Source organism: Dromiciops gliroides, chromosome 1, assembly GCF_019393635.1.
Source record: "Dromiciops gliroides isolate mDroGli1 chromosome 1, mDroGli1.pri, whole genome shotgun sequence".
NCBI classification, from domain to species: Eukaryota; Metazoa; Chordata; class Mammalia; order Microbiotheria; family Microbiotheriidae; genus Dromiciops; species Dromiciops gliroides.
Window position 1 is genome coordinate 683,380,438 of NC_057861.1, and position 24,708 is coordinate 683,405,145.

At 37.1% G+C, this 24,708-nt stretch overlaps 1 protein-coding gene across 1 annotated transcript in view; it reads left to right on the forward strand.

The window, feature by feature from the left end:
* LOC122753596 (CCR4-NOT transcription complex subunit 9-like) overlaps positions 1–24,708 on the forward strand; it is a 146,769-nt gene that overhangs the window by 23,560 nt on the left and 98,501 nt on the right. The window contains 1 exon segment of the mRNA XM_044001107.1: positions 9,439–9,627. Within this exon segment, the coding sequence (XP_043857042.1) occupies positions 9,439–9,627 (189 nt within the window).

The following is a 24,708-nucleotide window of genomic DNA, read 5'->3' on the forward strand; positions in this document are numbered from 1 at the left end:
TTCATCCTAGAGGAGGAGATTGGATGTATAAAGAAGCTTCATGAAAGAGGTGGCACCTAAATTGAACCTTGAAGGGGAAAGGAAAGTCTTAGATGAGGATGGCAAGAGTATCCATTCAATGCACAAGAGCTGGCTGGGACCATAAAAGAATAAGGCTTTGATCTGCAGGATGAGATAGGAAATAGATAAGAGTTCAGTTTTGCTGCAGTGTAAAATAATTGAAAGTGAAATGAGATAAGGCTGGAGAGGAAGGATGCAACCACATTATGGCAGTGCCCTAAATGCTAAGTTCAAAAGTTATTAACAGCAAAATTAATATCTCACATTCATATAGAACTTAAAGTCTTAGAAAGCATTTTTCACACAACCCAACTTGAAGTCAACTGCATGAACTTCAATATGGATTCTCATTCACACTTCTACCTAGGGAAAAAGAAAAGAAAGAGAGAGAAAAAAAGAAGGAAGGAAGGGAACAACAGAAAGTAATTAAAGGAAAGAAGGAGGGAAGGAAAAGAAAGAAGAAAATAAATCAATTTATGAATTATCTAGTCAGGTAATAGATTTGTGATAGTCTTCTTGGAAAAAATAAATTCTCCTTCTTCCAGTAGACCTACGCTAAAAGCTCATCATAATGTGGAAGTGGCCCTGAATTCTCTAAGCCTATTTCAAATAGAATACAAGCTCTGGCAAGACCCAGTAAGTTTAAAACAAACAAACAAACAAACAAACTCTGAATTCAGCTTAATGAGAAACCATCTTCCTGTTTTCTAAAGAGCAGTCTGGCTCAACATTAAGACAGACAGTCATCACTAGCCTGGCTATAGAGTGATGTGTTTTGGCCACGATTAATCATGAAGACCATTTTCTAAGTTATAAATTACAAATCTTTGAAGAACTGAACTAATAGTTTTATATCATCTAACTTTTAAATAATAAATTATAATTTATATTGCTTTGGGGGCAATTTGTTATATCTGAATACGGATTCTATATACACGCAAACTGATACAATAACAAAAATACATTTAGAAGTGGAAATATTTATTCAATTATCCAGATACTTAGAAATATCCAGTTAATAGATTCAAAGTTTAAATCAATGCTGCTAAAAATTAAAGGACAATTTGACTAGTCAAATGCCATCCCCTTCATAAAATGCCCCAATTCTCTTTGTCAAAAATGAGTTTTTTACCTCTCATCTGTAGCACAATTTACAATTTGATTATGTAATATTATATTGTGTTATATTATATTAGGTCATATCATGTTATATCACACTATATTATATTATTATATTATATTACATCACACCATATAATATGATACATTCTATTATATTTTGTGTTATATCATATTGCAATTATAATATTATATATGGTTTTGCTTGATTATATTATGATCATCATATTATAGTGGTATACTATATTCTATTAGAGTATGTTATATTATATTATATTTGTATTTTATTGTATTATAATTATTGGTGGGCATTTCTTATCTCCCCCAATGTAGACTGTGGGCTACTTGAGGCATGGACTATATGTCTACCTACCCCCAATCTTTACTCAATAAATAAATATTTGCTTAATGGATGACTAAATGAGGTGCCTTCCGAGATTAGGAAACCACTTTGTCAATTTAGTTATTCTTGCTTGTGATCAACTCATAGTTGAATGTTTCTCACTACTTGGATAGATGAAGAGAAAGAGGTTTGGAGACTCATATTTCTTCATAGTATATTTATGAAATAGAAGCAAGAGTACTGGTTTTGAGGTCAGAAAATGTATTTTTGAATTTTCACTCTGCTACTTGTTGCTTACTTGACCTTGGGCAACTCAGTGCTCTTTGAAGGGGACATGGTAGCTCTATTCACAGAAATAAAGAACTCTCATGTGAATAAATTTGTTCTGCTTGACACTATAAAACACCAATGGAAGCAATAGGACAAGGTTGCAAAAAAGGGCACAGTTAGAATATTGTAAGAAACAACTATTTAACAATTAGAACTATGCAAAAGTGAAATAGGTTACTTTGGGAAACAATGGCTCTCCCCCACCCCCCTTGGATGTCTTCAAGCAAAGCCTGGATGGCCATTTGTCAATTAGATGAAAGAGCAGAGGGTTTGGGTTTTGGTTTTGGTTTTGTCTTCCAGTCCTGGATCAAACCTAATTGAAGTCATTGAGCTAGGTACCTTGCAACTCTCTAATTCTCTGCCCCTCAGTTTTCTCCCCTGTAAACTGAGGGAGCTGAACTAAATGGCCTCTCAAAGACTTTCTAGTTTTAAAAATCCTGACACTATAATTTAGCTGAACTTGGTCAAGTGTGAAAGGACTAGTGCCATGCATTTGTTTTCAACACTTAACCACCAGGTGGCATTATAATTGGGGGGAATAAATCTGACCCACTGTGATAGGAAACAAGATCAGCTTTGATGTGAAATAGAGAAGCCTCAGAAGGGAATATAGTGAATGCTAAGTTCATGCAAAGGGAATGTAAGTAAAGAGAGCCAAGTCTGCTCGTACTAACTGAACATGTCATGAATGAAGACAGACAAGGAATTTTCCTGCTAAAAAAGACATGCTGGGGTGGGGTGGGAGGGTAAGAATGAGAAAAGATTGGTACATTGATGCTTTAGCAATAGAAACATTTGAAAAGAAAACATTACTAACAAATATACAAAAATGACTGTAAAAGGAAAAATGAAAAAAACCTAAAATTAAAATGTCAAAAGTAAAAGGGGATCCTAGAAAACTTGAAAGCTCAGTAGGTTGGGAAGTAATTTAAATAGAAATAATTTCAGAAACTTTGAACTTCAAATGTAGATTCGTATCTACCCTTTCCCCCAAAATTCAGTACCTACAATTCACCTTCAGATGGGGGGAGAGAGAATTTCTACTATTGCAACAACTCTAGACAGGTTTCCTGATTTCCCTTTGGTTAGGATATACCTCCAGTCATTTCTAAAGTGACACCTTTGTTGAGATCAAGGTATTGTGGCTAGAATCTCAGGCTTGCTGGCAAGAAAAAAATCCAGCACTAACTATCTATGTGACCCTGCCTCTGCAGGTAATCTTTATGTGAATTAGACAACTCCCTAGGACTTGTCTGTTAAGCCACACAGAGGCTGTGACATAGATGGAATTGCAGATCTTCTGCATACTTCAGTGGCCCTGTTTAACTTCCTCTACATAGCCCTTAATGGGGAAGCAAAATAACTTGCCCAGGATCACACAGTCATTAAGAGTTAGAGGCAAGACTTCAAACCACCCAGGCTTTCTCACTCTAATACCATGTCTCTGCTCACTGTAGCATTATATACTCTCTTTTCCTTTGCTATATATATTTTATATTGACTCCTTTGTTGCTTCCCCTCAGCAGAATATAAGGTTCTTCAAGGCAGGGACCACAACAATTTTTTGTCTTCATGTCTCCAGAACAGTATGCATTGTAAGCATTTCATAAAGGCTTATTAAATTGAATTAAAATTAATTGAAATGTTAATGCCTACATGTAAATTGCAGCCAGGGTGCCTACAACATGAGTAACAGGGTTAAAAAAAAAGAAAAAGGAAAAGGAATTCATTAGGGTCTTTAAGAATAAGGGTCAGGTACGTGAGGAAAGACACATTAGTAGCTCCTCCCTGGGCTACTTGAACACAGCAGAGTTGTTCCCATCTGGCAGGGGAGAAGGACCTTTGTTGTGAATAACTTCCATATGGAGTGGAATTTCCAAAGATGTTGGCTTAATGTGTAGCCTTGATAGCTGGAATTTTTAAGGTGATAATGACTGTTTATTCTGGTTTTATATATGCCTTTAACAAAAACACATGTTCTGACATTGCATTAAGAAAACTTGGGGCAATGGGGGCACTGCCACAGTGATGTATTAATGATGCTATAATGTTTTCTAAGGCAAAGGACTCAATGAATTGAAATCCGGTGATATATTAGGGGGGAGATTTCATAGGCCACTGAAATGCATTTGAAACTGGGAGGCTGAACCTTTTTAGTCACACTGTTTCCATTGTCTAAACTGCATTTCAAGGCTCTACTTTTGTTTTTCTGTCATGTTAGGCAAGTAGCCATATATCTGACCACTCTGGGTAAGCCAAGGCTTTCTATTTAGATTAATTAGAATGTTTTAAGAATAATTTTCAGTGCTCACTGGCCACATCTAAGACATTTTAAATGTTTTTCTTTTCTTATATATTTCTATACTAGCTAATTCAGATTATATATGATATTTCTAGTTAACATAAAATTATATAATTACATAGGTACATATACATAGGCCCACATATATTAAGTGATAAAGTTTTAGGTATAGGGATTAAATATGGAGGATTCACGCTTTTTCAACTTTATTCCAAACAATAAAAGACTTTGAGGCTGGGAAGGGGTAGGGGCTTTTGGAAGGGAACTCACTTAAACTCAGAAGGGCTTGTTTGGGGTTATTCATATCACTTCTGATTGTCATAGGGTCAAGATAAGGGTTAGCAAGTCATTTTGGTACAAAGGAAAGGGCACTGTATTTGGAGTCAGGAGGAGTTGAATTTAAATCTTGCCTCAGATACTTACAGCCTTGTGTGACCCTCACAATTCCTTTAACCTCTCTTGGCCTCAGTTCTACAGCTGAAAAATGAAGGGATTGAATTACATGGCCTCTGACTTCCCTTCCAACTCTAAATATAGGATCCTATGATCCCACAATTATGAAGCTTAAAGGTACTAAGAAGTGTTCCGTATTTAAGCCAGATGTCACTGGCACACACTGTTTCATAAAGTTTGGGATTCAGCTAAAGTCAAACAGACCCTGACCAATTCTTAGGATCACCCTGCTGTTAAGGAGAACTCTTCCATCAAAATGGACAGACTTGCACTTACTATAGTTACTTATTGTCTGTGAAATGACAATTGAATTGCTAAAGCTTTAATCATCTTGACATCCACCTACACAGAACTGGCCTTTTAACAGTGGAATGCAAGAAGGCAATCACTGGTCTTATGTAATAGTATTTACATTTAAATGGCAATTTAATATTTCTCCCTGATGCATTCATGACTTTCCTTTCTGCCAATTTGATAGATGAGGCTAGTCTCTTAATTTCACTAGAAAGCAGATGGGCAATTGAGACAAAGACTCTGTTAAAGAGACTTTAATTGATTTTGCTTTCCCCTTTGATTTTATCTGTCCCCATTCGTGCACCAGTAGTAGACCCTAAATGTTGTTTTATACATATACATATATATATATATATATATGTGTGCGTGTGTGTGTGTGTGTGTGTGTGTGTTCATACTATCCACATAGTCACTGATGGGCTAAACCAGCCTAAATTTTATTAGTCACTTAATTTTTTTAAGTTTGCTAGCTGAGATAAATTTTAGGAGTTATGAACACTTTTGTTCTTTAAATTCATTAACCCTCTTCCCAAAATTATAAAGTATTTTATAAATACTGCCTCATTCAAGCTTCAGACAAACATATGAGATAGATATTATAGATACTCTTATCTTCATGTTATAGATAAATAAACAGGTTCAAGGAATAGGGCACAGTAAAATGAGTACTAGATTTGAAATCAGAGGACTTGAGTTTGAATTCAAAGTCTTCCACTCATCCCACTGTGACTTTGCAATAATATGCTGGTAAATGTTTAACAACCAACTCTCCACAATAATGTAGGCACAAGGCACTTTTAAGTTTAATCTGAATTATTAATATTTTCTCCATCACTTTCCTAAATCTAGACTAGAGGTGTCCAACAGCAAGATTGGTCAATGGACCTCATCTATCACACTCCCAAGTATCACCTGAACAAAGTTAAAATATAACTGGGAAATAGTTAACAAAATAAAAACCCAATATAACACAAATAATTAAATTTTAAAACTAAATCGACGTAGGGTCCACAGAGCTCCTTATGCATGGAATACTAATCCTCATTTCTATTTGAATTTGCTATCACTGATCTAGACAATAAAAAAATGCTGATTTCCAGTTTTTTCTGAGAGAGGTAAATGTTTGCACTGAAAATGTAGCAAACAAGAGACTGTTTGAGCTGACTTTAGCACAACCTTACCTAAGGGTATTAGTCTCCTCATTTATAAAATACAGGAATTGTTCTAGGTGTCCTCCATGGTCCCTTCCAGCTCTGTATTATTATTGTAAATTTGTCCACGGTCATAAAGCTAGTGTCAATGATAAAATTTGAACATATGTTTTCCAGTTTTCTGAGGTCCAAGTCTAGTACATGGTCTTCTATGTCATGGTGCTTCAAAAGGTTCTACATGCCATATACTTATATGACCAGTGAAGATTAATTTTGCTTGGGGTCCTTTTTGGTATTTTATTGTCCAGCTGAATTGAAAAGGTTTATCGGAAGGTGGATTATAATATGAATTATTCATCAATAGCAATTCTTGAAGACAAACCATTCAATATTAGGGGGAATTCTATAAGTATTTGTAACAAAAGTACCCAGGCTGGTGAAATTAGATACTTAAAGTACTGAATACTTGATGTATTGGAGTAAGATGTCCTTTTCTTTTAATACCCTTTGAAATAACAGTAGACAGAGCATGGGATGTTGCAAAATTATAGATAGAAATTAACAATATGACACATTTAACATGTCTAGTACAAAGCTGAAGTCATAAGAGTTCAATTGTTCATATTCATAAATGGTCCACACATACATCAACCATTATATTAACTTTATCCAAAGGGAAAAGGAATGTGGCACAGAGGAATGGAGGTTGAATTTTAGAGTAAGAAGAACTGAAGTTCACCCTGACCTTTGTTAACTTTAGCAAACTTTAGTACTTGCTTACTTTATGTTTTTCCTATCTGTAAAATGGGATTCTGGGCACTACCTACCACACATCTTAGTTGTGAGGAACAAATAAGATAATGTCTATAAAATGCTTTCTAAATCTTAAAGTGTGGCAGGTAGGTGATACAGTGGATAGAGCACCAAGCCTGAGTTCAAATCTGACCTCAGACACTTACTAGCTATATGACCTTGGACAAGTCACTTAGCCCTGCTTGCTTCAGTTACTCATTTTTAAAATAACCTGGAGAAGGATATGTATGATAAACTGCTCCAGGATCTTTGCCATGAGAATCCTAATGGAGTCACAAAGAGTTGGACAAAACTGAAATGACTGAACAACAACACACCTTAAGGTGCCATTTAAATGTAAATATTTATTATCCCAGTATCAGCAGTGTAGATACAGGGCAAGTTTGAACTGCTCAAAAGAGCTAAGAAAGTTGAAAACAATATTAGAATAATAAAATAGTGGAGCTGAAAAGGATCTTAAAAATCCTCTAGGCCAGTGATCCTCAAACTTTTTGGTCTCAGGATCCCTTTATAGGCCTAAAAATTATTGAAGACTACATTTGGTTTATCTGAGTTATATCTATCAATATTTATAGTATCACAAATTAAATGTTTTAGTATTATTATGAAAAAAGTTTTGACCCAAAGACCGATTGAAAGAATCTTAGGGTCTACACTTTAAGGCCTGCTGATCAAATCCAAGTGTTCTTAACTTAGAATCCATGTACCTACAAGGAGTGTGAACCTAAATGAGAAAAAAAAATACATCTTCATTTTCATTAACTTCCAATTGAAATGTAACATTTCTCTTAATTCTGAATTTATTAATAGTTGTTGTCCTTTACATTCAGAGAGGACCAAAATGACATCACTATGTCAGGGTCAAGATATGGTGTGTCCAACTGTGGCTGATCAGAAAAATATGAGCTCAGAAGGTTCGAATAGGTCAAACAGTAATAGTCCACATGAGCATTTGGAACAGAAATGTCTCTAAATTTGCACATTTCACATATCTTTTGAATACTGAAATTCTGCTCTACTCATAGATCACAGCAACTTCTTTCATGTAGGCATGCCATACCTGGTGGTCTTGTGTTAGTGTCTCCCATGTCTCCCAATTGATTCCAAAATTCTTTAGAGTGACCTTCAGAGTATCCTTGTATTGATTCTTCTGACCTTTGTGTGAGTGGTTGTCTTGTGTAATTGAGTTCTCATTAAAATAGTCTTTTAGGCAAATATATGTTTGGCATTCAAACAATGTGGCCAGTCCATCGGAGTTGTGTTCTCTGCAGTAGACATTGAATGCTTGAAAATTCAGCTCAAGAAAGAATGTCAGTCTCTGGTACCTTGCTAGGTGATCTTCAGAATCTTCCCAAGACAATTCAAATGTAAGCAATTCAATTTCCTGGTATGATGCTGGTAGATTGTCCCAGTTTCACAGGCACAACATTGGGGTCAGCACAATAGTTCTGTAAACCTTCAGTTTGCTAAGTAGACCAATACTTCTCTCCCACACTTTCCTTGGGAGCCTCCCAAACACTGAGCTAAAACTTGCAATGCATATGTCAACCTCATAATCTATGTGGACATGCCTGGAAAATATATTGCCAAGTTAAGTGAACTTATCCACAGCATTCAAAATTTTTCCGATTACTGTAACCAATGATTACATATATGGATGGCGCAGTGCTGGTTGGTAGAGAATCTCTGTTTTTTTAGTGTTAACTGTCAAGTCAAAATTAGTATAAGTGGCAGAAAATAAATAGATACTCTGTTGCATGTCAAACTCAGAGGCTGCATTAAGTGCACAATTATCTGCAAAAAGTTCATGCACTGACTCTCCCTCCATTTTAGTCTTACCGTGTAACTTTTTCAAGTTAAATAACTTACCATCAATGTGGTAGCTGTCCTTGATGTCGTTTTTGTCCTCATTGAATGTGTATGACAACATCACTGAAAACATCATGCTAAAAAGTATAGGAGCAAGCACACAGCCCTGTTCCATTCCACTGTTGACTGGGAAAGTGTGAGAACGTTGTCCGTTATCCAGAACCCATGCAAGCAAGCAATAGTGAAACTGACATACAATACCGATGAACATTTCTAGGCAACCAATTTTTGTCATGATCTTCCACCAGCCCTCACAAATAATATCAAAGACCTTGGTCAGATTGATCAACATTATGTACAGACTTCCATACTGCTATTGGTATTTCTCCACGAGTTGTTGGGCAGCAGACATCATATTGACCGTGCCTCAGCTCTTTCTGATGCCACATTGGTTCTTGGGTAGATGATCATGTCCTAGGTGAAGGATCAACCAATCCTGGAGGACATTAGCAAGAATCTTTCCTGCACTGACTAAGAGATAGACAGCCCTGTGATTGTCATAGGATAACTTATTTTCCTTTCCTTTATAGAGATGGATAATGGAAGCACCATATACCAATGGTGGGTGGAATTCGCTTCACAAAAGGTTTTGTACATTTTTTGTATTTGAACCACAGGGAAGGCTCCCTAGTAAGCAGTCCAAGGTTAGGTTAACTAAAGCAGATCATTTTAGGGCATCTTCTCTACACACTTTCTCATGCCAGGATGTAAGCAATGTGGTCCTTTAAAAAGGCTGCTTAAAGACCCAGGAGACTGTTGCATCCCGATGCTGCTCCAGTCTAATAAGAAGATGATCCTTTGGTCTAGGCCACCTGTGAACATTGCTGTGACTATAGTTCCCCAGTATTTGCACCTGCTACTTCATCACTTGGCCAGCACCACAGGACTTGGAGGTAAGCAAAGATGCTAAAATGGTATGGGTGATGTCTTTTGACTCACAAATAAATTGTATGTAAGTAAGGCAGAATTGTGTAGTCATCGGCCTCACTTTCTCTTCCAGAATCATTGGAGTCCAGTGGTAAGACAAAAGTCAAGACAGCTGGCAATGGCTTGGAAGGAAGTGGGTGACCTTGGCATCTTCAATGTCTGACCAAGCTTGAAGTGCCCTATAGTTCCTGATTACTCTGCTTTCATGGCTTGTTGCAACAAATTGTCCACATATCCCTCTTCCACCAGGGAAGTCTTCACATGCTTGAGGTAGACACTTTGCTAAGCACCTGTCTATTACCCTCAACCTGGTTTAGCCCATCTGTAGCTCCTTGGAGCTACAGGTGAGAGTTGAGAGGCAGGTGAATACCAAAATTGAAGAAGAGCCATGAGAAAGGGCTTGGCAGCCCTCACACCAGAGAGATTGGTCTTCCCACAACACCCCAGAAGCCCCAAATTCGTTAAATATATTCTAAACACTGCTAGGTTTATATCCCAAAGATATCCCCAAAAAGAGAAAAAGAGCTATTTTTTTTTTTGCGAGGGGCAACGAGGGTTAAGTAACTTGCCCAGGGTCACATAGCTAGTAAGTGTCAAGTGTCTGAGGCTGGATTTGAACTCAGGTCCTCCTGAATCCAGGACTGGTGCTTTATCCACTGTGCCACCTAGCTGTTCCCAAAAAGACCTTTTTGAGGTGGCTAAAAATTGGAAATCATAGGAATGCCCATCAATTAGGGAATGGCTAAACAAACTGTGGTATATGATGGCGATAGATATTATTATGCTATAAGAAATGACAAGCAGGATGATTTCAGAACAGCCTAGATAGAGTTATATGAACTGTTATATAGTGAAGTGAGCAGAACCAAGAGAATGCTATGCACAGAGATGGCAATATTGTTTGATGAAGAGCTGTGAATGACAACTATACTTTTTTTTTTCAGGGCAATGAGGATTACCTGACTTGTCCGGGGTCACATAGCTATTAAGTGTCAAGTTTCTGAGTTCAGATTTGAACACAGGTCCTCCTGAATCCAGGGCTGTTGCTTTGTCCACTGTACCATCCAGCTGCCCAAATGACAACTATTCTCAACAATGTAATGATCCAAGACAATCCCAAAGGACTATTGATGAAACATAGTATCCACCTCCAAAGAAAGAACTGTTATTGATAAAGCACAGACTAAAGCATGCTATTTTTCATTTTCCTTCTTTTATTGATGTTTTCTTGTAAAAATGACTAATATGTTAATGTTTTACATAATCGTACATGTATAACCCATGTCTGATTGCAGAGAAAGGGGAAGGGAGGTAGGGAAGAAAGGATAAAAATTGGAACTCAAAACTATATGTAAAAGTGTTTAATATTTTTAAAAGAAATATATTCTAGAAGAGGCTCTGACACAAACAACACCCCAAAAAAGGTTAATAACTGAAATAGTCCAAATCCACTTTACCAATCAGTACACTAGGGCTCAGAGAATATAAGTGACTGACATATTGATTTAGGGTCAAAGGACACAAGTTCTAATCTCACCTCTGCTACCTAATAGTGGAGGTAACTAAGTGGCATGGTGGATAAAATATTGGCCTTGAAGACAAGATGACCTGACTTCCAGATCCTTATAAGCTATATGTTTTAGGACCAGTTTTCTCATCTATTAAATGATTGGGGTTAGACTAGATGGTGTCTACCATCTCTTCTGGCTTTTAATCCATTGACTTAGCTAAGATAACATAGCTAGTTACCATTTCCTTCAAAATTTTCAACATTTGCTAACTTTGATTTAACTTAATAGGCTAAAAATTATTTATATATTTTGAGCAGTGTATTAGAAACAGAACCTCAACTTTTCATACTCATACTGCATCAGCTGTTTTATATACAGAAAGAAAGCAACTTATGTTTTTAAATGACCTTTCAAATAAAGAATGCTTAATTGTAAGGAATAACTCATTGAACATAATACTGTAGTAAGTGTTGAGCTAAGTGTTGGCGGCATCCATACTGTGTGACATCTAGATAGTGATAAACCCTAAAACTGCAAGTCTCAAATCACTCTGTAAAGGTCATGGAGCAATTGTCAGGGAAACACTTGAAGATGAATTCCTGTCATCTTTTCAGAGAGTTCCTGGCTATTAAAGTGGAGCAACAATCTGCCACCTTTTCGTGTAACACTTCTACCATGCAATACTGGGGCTGAGCTGGAGAAGGGGGATGAAAGGGAAAAAAGGGGAATTGTTCTTATCATTGGCAATATTTCATGGTAGACTGCCAAAAACTTATTTGCTGAGATACTCTGAAGCAATAACTTAGTTTGTTCAAGGCCAGGCAAGTATAAAATTTTCTCAATTGCCAGAGGGGATTTCTAAGGATGGCCTCCTTCCCCTCAGCAACAGCATGAGAGGTGCCTTGAGAAGCTGGCTAATCTGTTAATATAAGTACAAGAGAAAATATCTATCATTTTCTAACAATTAGACCTATTCAAAAAAGTAATGTACTCTCTCCAGAGTTGTTGAATTGCCCCTCATTGAAGGTCATCAAGAAAAGGAACTGTAACTACTTGTCAAGTATAGTACAGTAGAGATCCCATTTCAGAAATTAGTTTGGACAAAACAGCTGCTGAAATCCCTTCCAATGCTGAAATTTGTTCTATGATTCCCTGAGGTATTTAATCCTCATTTATACTTCATTTAATCACTTTATTACTTTGAGGCAGCTAGGTGGTACAGTGAAGAAGTAGAGTTGGAATCATGAAAACTTGAGTTCAAATCCAGCCTGAAACAAATATGACTGTGGTAAAGTCACTTAATCTTTTTCTGTCTTGATTATTTATCTGCAAAATCTGGAAAATGATAGCACCTACCTCAGAGGGTTCATAGGAGGATAAAATGAAATAATACATGTAAAGAACTAGATAAATACTAGTTGTTATTATTTTCATTGTTGTTACCATTATTATTAGTATTATCATTAGATTCTCATTTTGCTTCCCTTCTCTAAACTTGCCCATCTAGTCTTAGAAGACCCTATATTTGTTTCTAGGAGAAGCAGACACATAGAATAGCAGTAGATAGAAAGAGTTAGAGGACTTCTGATGGGGGGCAGGGGGAAGAGATAGTAGAGAAATGTCCAAAATACTTTTCTGGGCATAAGCAGAGTGGTATTAAAAACCACATTTCGAATCAAATTGTTTAAGGAAAAAAGTAGCCAATCAGGTGTCAGCAAAATGTGGTTACAGAGGGGAATGTTTCTGAAAGAAAGTTGAGACAATTGAGACTCTCTGGCCAAGGCAAAATTTGGGCATTAAAACCACTCCAAGAAACAAACTTTTCCCCAAGAGTGTCTAAGTGCAAAGCGACCATCTGAGGCAATTTGTGGCCAACTTGTCTGCTTTGATTTAAAGTAATTAGGAGCCCTTATTGTACAAATGAATGATTATACACTAATTCCATGATGAAACATTTGGTGCTAAGGCCAATACAATGCCAAATATCTAGAGAATTATAAACATTCAAAGAATTTCATTATTCCTTGTTCTTCCAGAAGTTGAGGGTCATAAAGACAGAGTGGATTTTAAGGTTTGGGGGACAAGGCTTCAGAAAAAAATATTTGGATTTATTCATTTATTCTCATTAAGCATCTAGAGATTGGTTATCATCATCTGTTGATTAATTGACATCCCTGCCCCTAGAAAAAAATTCAGGGCTATCTTTTATCTATCTATACACACACACACACACACACACACACACACACACACACACACATATATATATATATATATATATATATATATATATATACATTTACCTTTATACATACATATAGAGAGAGTAAACACAGAGATATCTATATTTTCTTTTCTTCTTTTCTTCCCCCCCCCATAAGTTTACTCTGCTAATACAGATATGCACTAGAAACACATAGGTGGGGGCAGCTAGGTGGCACAGTGGATAGAGCACCGGCCCTGGAGTCAGGAGGACCTGAGTTCAAATCTGGCCTCAGACACTTAACACTTACTGGCTGTGTGACCCTGGGCAAGTCACTTAACCCCAATTGCCTCACTAAAAAAAAAAAAAAAAAGAAACACATAGGTGAACTATTAGATAGCCCAGACATAAAACTCCCCCAGTGACTTTACAAATCTTTATATTTATATTATACTTATTATGGCTATTAAATACAAGTATAAAGTAAATCATTATATAATATGTAACTCAGACTTATCTAGGCATACTCAGATGTCCAAACACATAGGTATCCAAAGAGGTCTTTGAGCATGTCCAGATTGTCTAACATGGAGGCCTCTATAGACCTTACCACATTGACGGGTATAGCAGTCTCCTTTGATAAGCTGCCGACATCTTTAAAATGATTGAGATCAAGCTGGTTCCTCTCTTTTTCCATCACTCTCTGGTGTTCTTTCGTGTTCTTTCCAGAGGGTAAAGATCACAATTTACCCATAAGATAAGCATCATGAACTAAATCAGTGGGAGAGGAAGGATTTCATCTTCTTCTTCTCCCTTTTTAACCTGGCCTTCGAGACATGGGCCTAGGAGTGTTGTTTCTGTTCTATTTCATTTGTCTTTCTTAGTTTCACATGCCAACAATAATCTCTACTGGATTCAGGAATCTGAACTATGATGATAACCTTGGAACCAAGATTATAGGCAGGATGGTATAGCCAATTCAGCATAGAAGCCAAGGTCCCTGGGACACAAGCCTGAGGAGAGTTTTTAACTAGGAACTTGGATTGTGCTCTATATAAACCAAACTAAGCTATGAACCTAATTCTCTTTCTCTCCCTAGAGGCTAAAGTGGTGCAAAGAGTGTGGGGCAATTATGTCTCCCACTTGTTGGGGGAGTGTGTATATTTGTGATGATACCCTGTTTAGGAAATATTCCTATGTAAAAGCTTATGATTTTTAATGTTAATGGGACTAGAACTTAGGAGTTCACTCACTACAATTGAGGGAACAGAGCTGGTGGTGTCTGGAGCCATTTTCAGAGAGCCTATATTCCCATTGATGGATGCCCTTAACAGAGAACCATGGAGGATGAATGAAATGTAACATACCTAGCAGTGGGTACCAGGGTGTCTATGTTATACAAGCATAAATACTACTTTTATATGACAGAATCTGTTGTTCTCAAAGAGGATCATGACATTGGGGTGATGTCATGACTTGCAGAGAACTGAATTTAAGTGAGGGATTGATGTGAAAGGTCACCAACCTCACTTTCTTCTCCAGAGCCGTCTGGGACCAGGGGCAAGATAAATGTCAGGACAACTGGAGATGACCCTGCATATTTAAGGCAATTGGGGTTAAGTGACTTGCCAACGGTCACACAGCTAATAAGTGTCTGAGGTGAGATTTGAACTCAGAGCCTTCCAACTTCAGGGCCAGTGCTCTAGCCACTGTGCCACCTAGCTGCCCCTGACAGAAGTTACTAAGATTTATCATTCCTCCTGAAATTAAACAGGGTTTCAAGTTCATACCATAAAAGCATCAATGGAAAGACCTGGGGATAATTAGCTTGGAGAATAGAAGCCTATGGAAGAAAATGATAGCTATCTTTAAGTAATTGGGGGGAGGTCAGGGCAATGAGGGTTAAGTGACTTGCCCAGGGTCATACAGCTATTGTGTCTTTAAATATTTAAACAACTAATCTGTGGAGGAGGGATCAGACTTGTTCTTCTCTAAAGGACAGAACCAGGAGTAATGGGAAGAAGTTGCAAAAAGGCCAACAAGCTGGACATCAGGAAAAATTCCCCAGGTACTGAAGCTGTGCAATGATGGAATGGGTGCCCTTGGACATAATGGGTTCTCCCTTGCTTAAAGTTTTCAACTTAAGACTAGAGAGCTTCCTTTCATAAATTCTGTACAAAGGATTCTTTTTTGTGAGGCAATTGTGGTTAAGAGACTTGCCCAGGGTCACACAGCTAGTAAGTTTCAAGTGTCTGAGGCTGAATTTGAACTCAGGTCCTCCTGAATCCAGGACTGGTGCTTTTATCCACTGCGCCACCTAGCTGCCCCTGTACAAAGGTTTCTTACTCAGGTATTGGTTGGACTAGATGACCCCTAATATCCTGTGATTCCACAACCACTTTATTCCTATCATCTTACTGTAATGACCATGCACTTAAACTCACATTTTATTCAAAGGATAGGTCTTGACTCCAGGTCAGAGCCTCTTACTCTTATTTAAACTACACTTTTATTTCTCTGAGTCTATATGTAAGAATAAAAAATGTTGAAGTGAATTTGAAGTTCTTTCAGAGAACTTGCCTAAGGAGTACATCATTTTTAAAAATCTTTTTATCCCAGTGCCTTACACATAATAAGGGCATGATAAGTGGTTGCTTAATTGAATCATATATTGCTTCAATTGTATCACAAAGGTAAAAACTATCCACTAAGAGTTGGGGAGAAGATGGAGAACAAAACTGAGTTGACAAGATGTTTTATGAAAACGATTTTATTATTAAAATAATTGAAAGTATTTAAATAATAACATCACTTACTTCCAACACAATGAAATGGATTCATGCATTTAGAACCTCAAGGGAGGATGTTAATGCCTTTCCAATAAATCATATGATCCCTGACTTTAATCAGTTTCATAATTTCCGTTTCTACAGAACTTTGAGCTTCCCAGTAGCAAGCCTCTGAGATAGAAAGTACAAGAATTGTAACCGTCATCTTATAGATGAAGAAATTGAGGATCACAAAGAGGAAGTTAATTTCCTAAGGTCATAGAGCTGCTATTTCAGAACAGAGTGTGAACCCAGGTCTAACTGACTCTAGATCTAGTGTTTTCCCCAAGCCATGGCCTATATCAATGTGTGAAGGGCAATTACAGACATGTCTAGATAAGCATCATTATGAGATTATTTGGACATCATTTTGATGCAACCTGTTGACTAAAAACATGGACTTCCTAAATCATAGTGCATTAACAGTGAATTTTTAGAATGGAAATTTCTCCACTATTTAAAAGTCAAATGCCATCTGGTGCTTTGACTCTAGGCCATGAATCTAAGTCAGTAATCATTTTACCTAAGGGACACTGAGTTGAATGCAGCTAGGTAGCTTAGTGGATAGAGGGCTAGGCCTGGAGTCAGGAAGACCTGAGTTCAAACGTGGCCTCAGACACTTAGCTGTGGGATCCTACTACACAAACTCAATTAACCTCTGTTTGCTTTAATCTGCTAGAGAAGGAAATGGCAAACCATTGGAGTAGCTTTGCTGAGAAAACTCCATGGCCAGTACTGGCATGTAATGGGCCATGGGATCATGAAAAGTCAGATAAAACTGAAAAACAATACTGAATTATAAATACCAATTATAGCTGATTTACTTTACAGTGACACCACACATGCTCCAAGAAAATATTCTCATACTGACAAAGCTGATATTCTCTATCTATTGCACTAGGAATTTGCTTCATAAACTTTGTAAACTGATAGCTTGACTGAGCCATGGCAATTATAATCCAAGAGGTCCATTACCAGAAAAACAACCCCAGACCATTCCTGACAATTTGCTTCCATATTTTAACAGCATAAGAATCACCTGCTTCTCCTCCATTCTAGGCAGGCTGCATTGTAGGTCAGAAAAGCTGGATTTTTGAATCACAGGATCATAGAATGAGAGCTCTCAAATTAGAAGGGACTCCAACAGTCATCTGGTCCAACACTCTCATTTTTATAAATGAGGAAACTGAGTCTTGGTTCTGTCAAACTTGTATTTGGTGTGTAGTTGGTCCAAATATTTAACTTCATTGGACCTCAGTTTGCTTATCTATGGAATGAGGGTTTGGGCTTAGGTAGATAATCTCTGAAGTCCCTTTCCAATTGCAAATCTATAATCCTATAATCTATACAAAAGCTTGAGTTGTTTTTAGACCTTCCAGCAATTAAAAATTCCAAGCCCACATACTTTTTCTATAGATTTAGCCTTTGTTGACTTAGCACTTTATAAGATTTATTCTTTAAAATTTTAATGCAAAGAGGCTTATTAGTCAATCATTGCTACAGATTTTAAAAATGTATCAGGAAAGTTCCGTTCTTGCAAATGAATCAGAGAACCACAAATGCTGACCTTTCCTGGGGTCTATGTAGGCAAAGTACACACCTGTCTAACCCAATGATGAGAGCAGTTTATAGATTCTAAAGACTTAGCGTGTAGTGGTGCACAATCATTGGAAAATGGAAGCTGTGTTTCCTTTGAACCTGAAAATTTTAAGGTCAAGTGTAATTACTACTCACTTCTCTAAAATTGCTTGTGCTGAAACATGCGAAGTTTTAATGCTAGTCAGGAAGTTGATTGTAGCCCAGATTGTCCTAGTGGGCTCCAATAAAAGTCTCTGCTTGAGTCACATGATTTAACACTAGCGAGACTTGGTGCCAGACAGTCTGAGGACAAACTCAGTCACATCTATTAGGATTAACATGTATACATGCTACCTTAATTTAAAGTGTTACCATATGGTCTAGATTAAAAAGATAAGATGATAGCTAACAGTCTGGTGTCAATGGCCTGATGAGAAAAGCAGACAGGCTAGGAAAAGAAAGTAGACAACACAGAAACACAGACAAATACACACACACACACCATTCTCTGGGACATAGGTGAAAACGAATATTTGCTCCTAGAGTCAATTATTGTTGTTGTTGATGATGTTGATAACAACAGAAGTTGTAACAGAGGAAAAGGTTGTTTTCAATGACCAAAAGGATTAAATCATTTTGTTCCTTTGAGCCTGAGGGAATTGTAATGGTCTGAAAAAACTAACATTTAAAAATGGGAGCATATTTGCAACACCAAAAATGAGGGGCGAAAAAACCCAAGTAACCTGAAACATTTTACAGTCTTCATGATGTGATATTGGAAAGGGTAGGAGTTGGAATACCTGAATTTGAATCCTAGTTTTCTCATTTGCAATCTGGGCAACCATGAGCAAATCCCTTTACCTCTCTGTGCTTCAGTGTTATTATCTGTAAAATGGGAATACTAATATCTACATAACCTACCTTACAAGGCTGTGAGGTTCGGGTGTAATAAAGTCTGTTAGAGTCAAGTATAATAAAATGCTTTGTAAACAGCATTTCTTACTAAGAGGCAGCAGTGGTGAATGAATGAATGAATAATTGAATAAGATTAAGAGAATTTAAATTAATGGAAAAGCATTTTATTTATATTTCTTTGTCTATGTATCCATGTAATTATGCATGCATATATGTATGCATGCATGTATGTATGTATGTATGTATGTATGTATGTATCTATCTATCTATCTATCTATCTATCTATCTATCTATCTATCTATCTATCTATCTATCTATCATCTATCCATCCATCTAACATCTGTTTATTTGTGCTATGCCAAGCTCTGGGGTTAAGTGAAGACTGATAGAATCACAGTGCAGAGAGGACTGGATCTCAGGTTCAAATCCTCCCTCAGACACATACTTCTTTGGCTATGGGCAATCATTTTAATCTCCATCTGCCTCAGTTTCTTCTTCTGTAAAATGGGGAATAGAACCTTCCTCCCAGGGTTGTTGTGAAGACCAAATGAAGTGTGTGTAAAATATTTATAAATAATATTTTTTTAAACTTCAAGTGTGATATAAATGCTAGATATTATTATTTTTTATCTTAGGAAAGTCATTTCAACTCTGAGCCAATCTCCTCGACTGTAAAATCAAAATGATATGTTCACTCCTGACCTTTTAATGATTGTGAGGAAATAGGGAGGGAAGGAACAAGCAGTTATTAAGTACCTACTATGCAGCAGCACTCTACAAAGCACCTGATAAATAGTATCTCTTTTGAACCTCACAACAGCCCTGAGAGGCAGGTGCTATTATTATCCCCATTTTCCAGTTGAGGAATCTGAGGCACACAGAGGTTAAGTGATTTGCCCAGGGTCAGACAGCTAGTAAGTATCTGAGGCCAAATCACTAGACCATAAAATATTATATAAATCTGAGCTATTATTAACGAACATCCCAATGACTAAGTAAAAAAATATATCAACACAGTGAAAATAATCAGACAGAGAAGTTGTTTAGTTCATGTAGGTTAAACAGTGGCAAATTTCCCACTTTTTAATCTGTTGTGCCATGTCTGGGTGCCCATGCCCTTTCAGGGCATGGGGACCCAGACATATTACAAAAACAACTGAAAATACTGGAATTCAAATCTGTATATCTCTGCATCATTGCTTAATGTAGTTGAGTAAGATGTTGGAGTATGAAACAGGATTCCTCTAGTTGATATCCTGGCCCAAAGGTCTATCTTCTGAGAACCATTTCCAAACCATAGCAAATAGGATTTAACAAACTCGATCTCCAATTTCTTTGGTAGGCCTGGAAGACTGGATAAAGGTCATGGAATGGTTTAGAGCTTAATGAGATTTTAATGATTAATTTGCCCTACCCTATCCTTCAGGAAGCTTGGCACGATAGATGCCTGGAGAAACTTGGGTTTTACTCCCACTTCTAGCACTTACTACTTATGGGTATATGAGCAAGTCAGCTATGGAAACTTTCTGAGCTTTGGGCAAATCTTAAAAGACTAAAAGTTGTAGGAATTTTTGTCTGTACCGGTAAATTCCATGCCACTGAAATAATAGATTCTTCATGCATTGACCTCTCTCTAGCCTTTTTTCAAATAAGGAAACTGAGGCTTAAGATGTCAAGTGAATACTTAAATTTACACAATTAGTGATAGAGCTCAGATTATAACCAAAGCCTCAAGACTTGTTTTTTGTTTGTTTGTCAGTCATCCTCCCCATGACCAACAAAGTCTCCACACTGTGAGTGGCAATTTCTTTGTGGTGATAGCCCTCTGTGACATAAATACATGCAGAAAAATATAAATTATTGACTCACAGACTATTAGGACAAGAAAGAAGCTTTGAGATCCAATGCTTTCATTTTCTTTTCAGGAGGTACTGCCTAGAAAAATAATCATTGCTAATAATCAAATAGTTCTTGACTGAGCCTGGAGTAGAAATTTGGTCTCTCCTCCCAAGTTCATTATGTTTCCTGATACCACAATACGCTTAGAGATATAATTATTGGCTTTCAGAAAACAACAACAATAGTGAAAGAACATCGAACGCTTGTCCTTACATGCATCCCATGCTCCAGCCCAGCCCAGTCGATCCGTTGTCCATGACATCCCACCTGCTGTGCACCATGACTTTGCATAAGCTCCCCTCTATTACTGAAACTGTCACGGGGGTCAAAGGATCATAGATTTAAGGCTTGCAAAGAACTTAGAGACCAAAACCTCCAGTGTCTTCTTTTTACAGATGAGAAAACAGAGGCACAGAAAAGTTAATTAACTTGCCCAAGGTTTCATAGCTAGTAAGTGTTTGAAGTGGGATTTTAACTCATTTCTTCTTGACTCAGAGGCCAATGCTTTATGCCATGATGCCTCTTTCCTCTCCAGTTTTTATTGAGCCCTTCTTACTTTTCATTGAATATATTTTAAATATATTTTACATGTTTTTACTCAGCAGAATATTATCTCCTTGAAGTCGAGGACTATTGTTTTTTGAGGGGGGTAGGTTGTTTGTTATGTGCTCAGGGAGAAGCATGATTGTGCCGGAATGAACTTAAATACACACTGAAAAAACTGCAAGACTCCCAATTAGTGACAACCTCCCACTCAGCTCAGACCTCACATATTACTCTATACAGCTCCAATACATTCCCAATTGTATATTGCAGTTTCTTTGTTAGTTATTTTCCCCTCCAATAGACAATTGCCATTCATGAGAGCAAGAATAAACTGTGGCATCTCTAAACTATGTAGAGGCTCCATCACTGAGAGCACAATGCATTCTGGGAGATACAGAAGATGCTTTGTAAATGTTTATTGTATTACAATTGTAGGAAATTATTAATACTGGGGAAATTATGGACTTGAATATAATAAAATACTGGAATGTAATGAAATTAGTCAAGCATTATGGCATGAAGGAATGGTAGCAGGGAAAGTAAGCAACCAAGATTTAAAAATAAGTAAATTTTAAAACAGATGAGCCAGGGACAGCTAGGTGGAACAGTGGATAGAGCACGGACCCTGGAGTCAGGAGGACCTGAGTTCAAATCTGGCCTCAGACACTTGACACTCACTAGCTATGTGACCTTAGGCAAGTCACTTAACCCTCATTGCCCCACTAAAAAAAAATGGATGGGCCAGCATAATATGTAGCAATTTTATAAAAGCTTAGAATTATCCTTTTGGCCTAGAGTGGCATCTTTACTTTATGAAGATGATATACTAGCCATGAAGTAAAAAAGCAAGTAATAAAAACAGGGAGCATTCATTTATTATATTTTTATTTGTTTGCTTTTGCAGGGCAATGAGAGTTAAGTGACTTGCCCAGAGTCACACACCTAGTAAGTGTAAAGTGTTTGAGGCCAGATTTGAACTCAGGTGTTTCTGAATCCAGGGCCGGTTCTTTATCCACTGAGCCACCTAGCTGCCCCTGAATTCATTTATTATTCATCTTTACCATCCACTGTGTCTGAACAAAGCAGGCATATTAGAAGGTAGTGTTTAATTGAATTAAATGGAGCAAATACATGGTTACAATGCCAATAAATTATCTTCCCTTGATTCCTTGGATATCATGGGTTCTGGTGCCAGAACACCTGGGATCAAATTGTACCTATGTCATGCTCATTGTCTTTCAACCCTGAGCAAGAAACTTAACCTCTCTCACTTTCTTCATGTGTAAAACGAATGCCTCTAAGATCCCTCCCACCTGTAGCCATGTATAATCCTATGGTTTTGGATTTCAATAGACATGAAGATTAAATCATATTTTAAAAAGTATACCTAAAAATAGAGTTGGTTTAATCATGTAGCAAGAGTGAGGGAGAGGAATAGACAGACTTCACCAAATGTTTCATGGGTTTCATAAAATATCAAAACACAAGCAAGGGTCCCTCAAGCACATTGAGTAGAGCTAAAATTAAATATTTCTAGAAGGATGTGGGGAAGAATCACTCAGACTGAAAAAGCATGGATGAGTCATAATTAGCATTAATGGAGGGAATGTACCCATGTGAATGACATCATGGATACAGAGAAGTATTGAAACCTAAGTATAATTCCATGGGAGAGCTAAAAACAGAACTTAGATGACCAATAGCTTGGTTTGAAGCATGCTGTGTCACCAAAGATTTACGTGGCAATAGACTGAAATTATTGAAACTAGAACTGAAAAATGAAGGGAAAAGAATATGTAAAATATTTTAATGAGCACAACAGTCTTAGGGAAAATAATTTTGAAAGATTTAAGATCTCTCTTCAAAAAAATGACCACACATGATCCTGAAGCATATCACCAACCTCTTAGTGAACAGATGGTGGCGTATATGTGCAGATTTTTTGTATTATAGTACAGTACAACGGCATTTTCCTTGATTTTACTTTTGTTATAAAAGAGAACTTTTACTGAGGAAAGGGTTAGAAAGGTAGGGATAGTGATGGGAAAAGTGAAAGCAGAAGAAATAAAGAAACAATGAAACTTTAAAAACAATACATAGGGGATAATGGAAGTGGAATTAGGGAAAGAGAAAAGCAAAATAACGTGGATACTATCATGTTAAATTTATTATATACTAAAGGGAAACAATTTACATGTACTAAATTCATGGTCTTATTGTACAAATCTCCATTTTTCTGACCATTGTGTATGGAAATGTTCATGTCTGATAATTTTATATTTAGTAATTTTAACAATCACCAGAGGAGAAAAAAGAAATCAGAATACATATTCAAAAGTATGGCTTGGTAGACATAGAACCTATTTGCCAGACAGGTTACCTGTACTCATGCATCACCTTTGATGCTGCCTGTGTGATAGAGTATATCCATGTATTTCAGTTTCCTCATCTCTAAAATGAGAAGGCCAACTAGATAATCTCAAAGGCTCCTTCTAGCCCTTCTTCCGGGATCCAGTATCCCTATGTGGTACCCAACCATTGTCACATCAACTGGTCTAACAATCAAACTACATCTAGAAAGAGGAATGTATTCCACCAGTACTCAATTCAATCCAATACATATTTATTGAGTTCCTAGTATGTGCCAGGCACTGGGAGAAGAAACAAAAGAATACTCGACTGCTACATAAATTTCATAAGTGCAATCATTTTTTTCTATCTGGCCAAGAAAGAATTCTGTGTACCATAACATCCATTGTTATAACTTTTAGCCATTTCAGGGAGAAAAAAAAATCCCACCTGAATAATCATGACCCTCAAGAATCTAAATGTTCTTCAATAAAGTCAGGGTGATGACCACGATATTTTCATTAAGGTAGTTTTAAAAGCACTACCAAGAAAAGCATGTGAATTTGTCAACTAGGCCTGTACAATCAATCATGTCCTTTGATTGCATTCCTCGAGTTGATATGTGGGAAATGCTGTGTCTACTTGGAAAGGTTTTAAAACATAATCTATTTGTTCCTCAAGGGCACAAGAGTGAGAGACAGACATAGGAGAAGTATCAAATGTAGCTGTTGTGACAAATAGCATCAAATACATTTGTTTACCGGGAACACTTTATGCTTCCTTCAAAGGCTACAAATGTTGCTCTATTCCTAATTTAAGGAATATTGTCAGGAAAATTTCTTAGTCTGATGAAGAATAGAAACAGCAAAATCTCCAAGCCATGGGGAAATAGGTTTATTGAAAGAGGGTACCTGTCTCACAATAAAGCCGACCTCAGGTCTATGGCCAAAAGGCCCCAAGCCCAGGGCCTCAGTGGCTTTTATACCCCAATAGAGCTTACAAGTATTTATACAGTACCAATTTTAGACACACAATATAATCAAAATAGAGAATAACTGCTAGAAAAACCACTTAATGCAGTCAAAGTAGTTCACATCTAAAAGAATCACAAAACACAGAATAGTGAGGAAGAGCCACAAACAGGTGCTCCCACAACTGAAGTAATGTGTTTCTATATGTCATCTTACCATCTTCAGTAGGTGACCATTCCTGATTGGT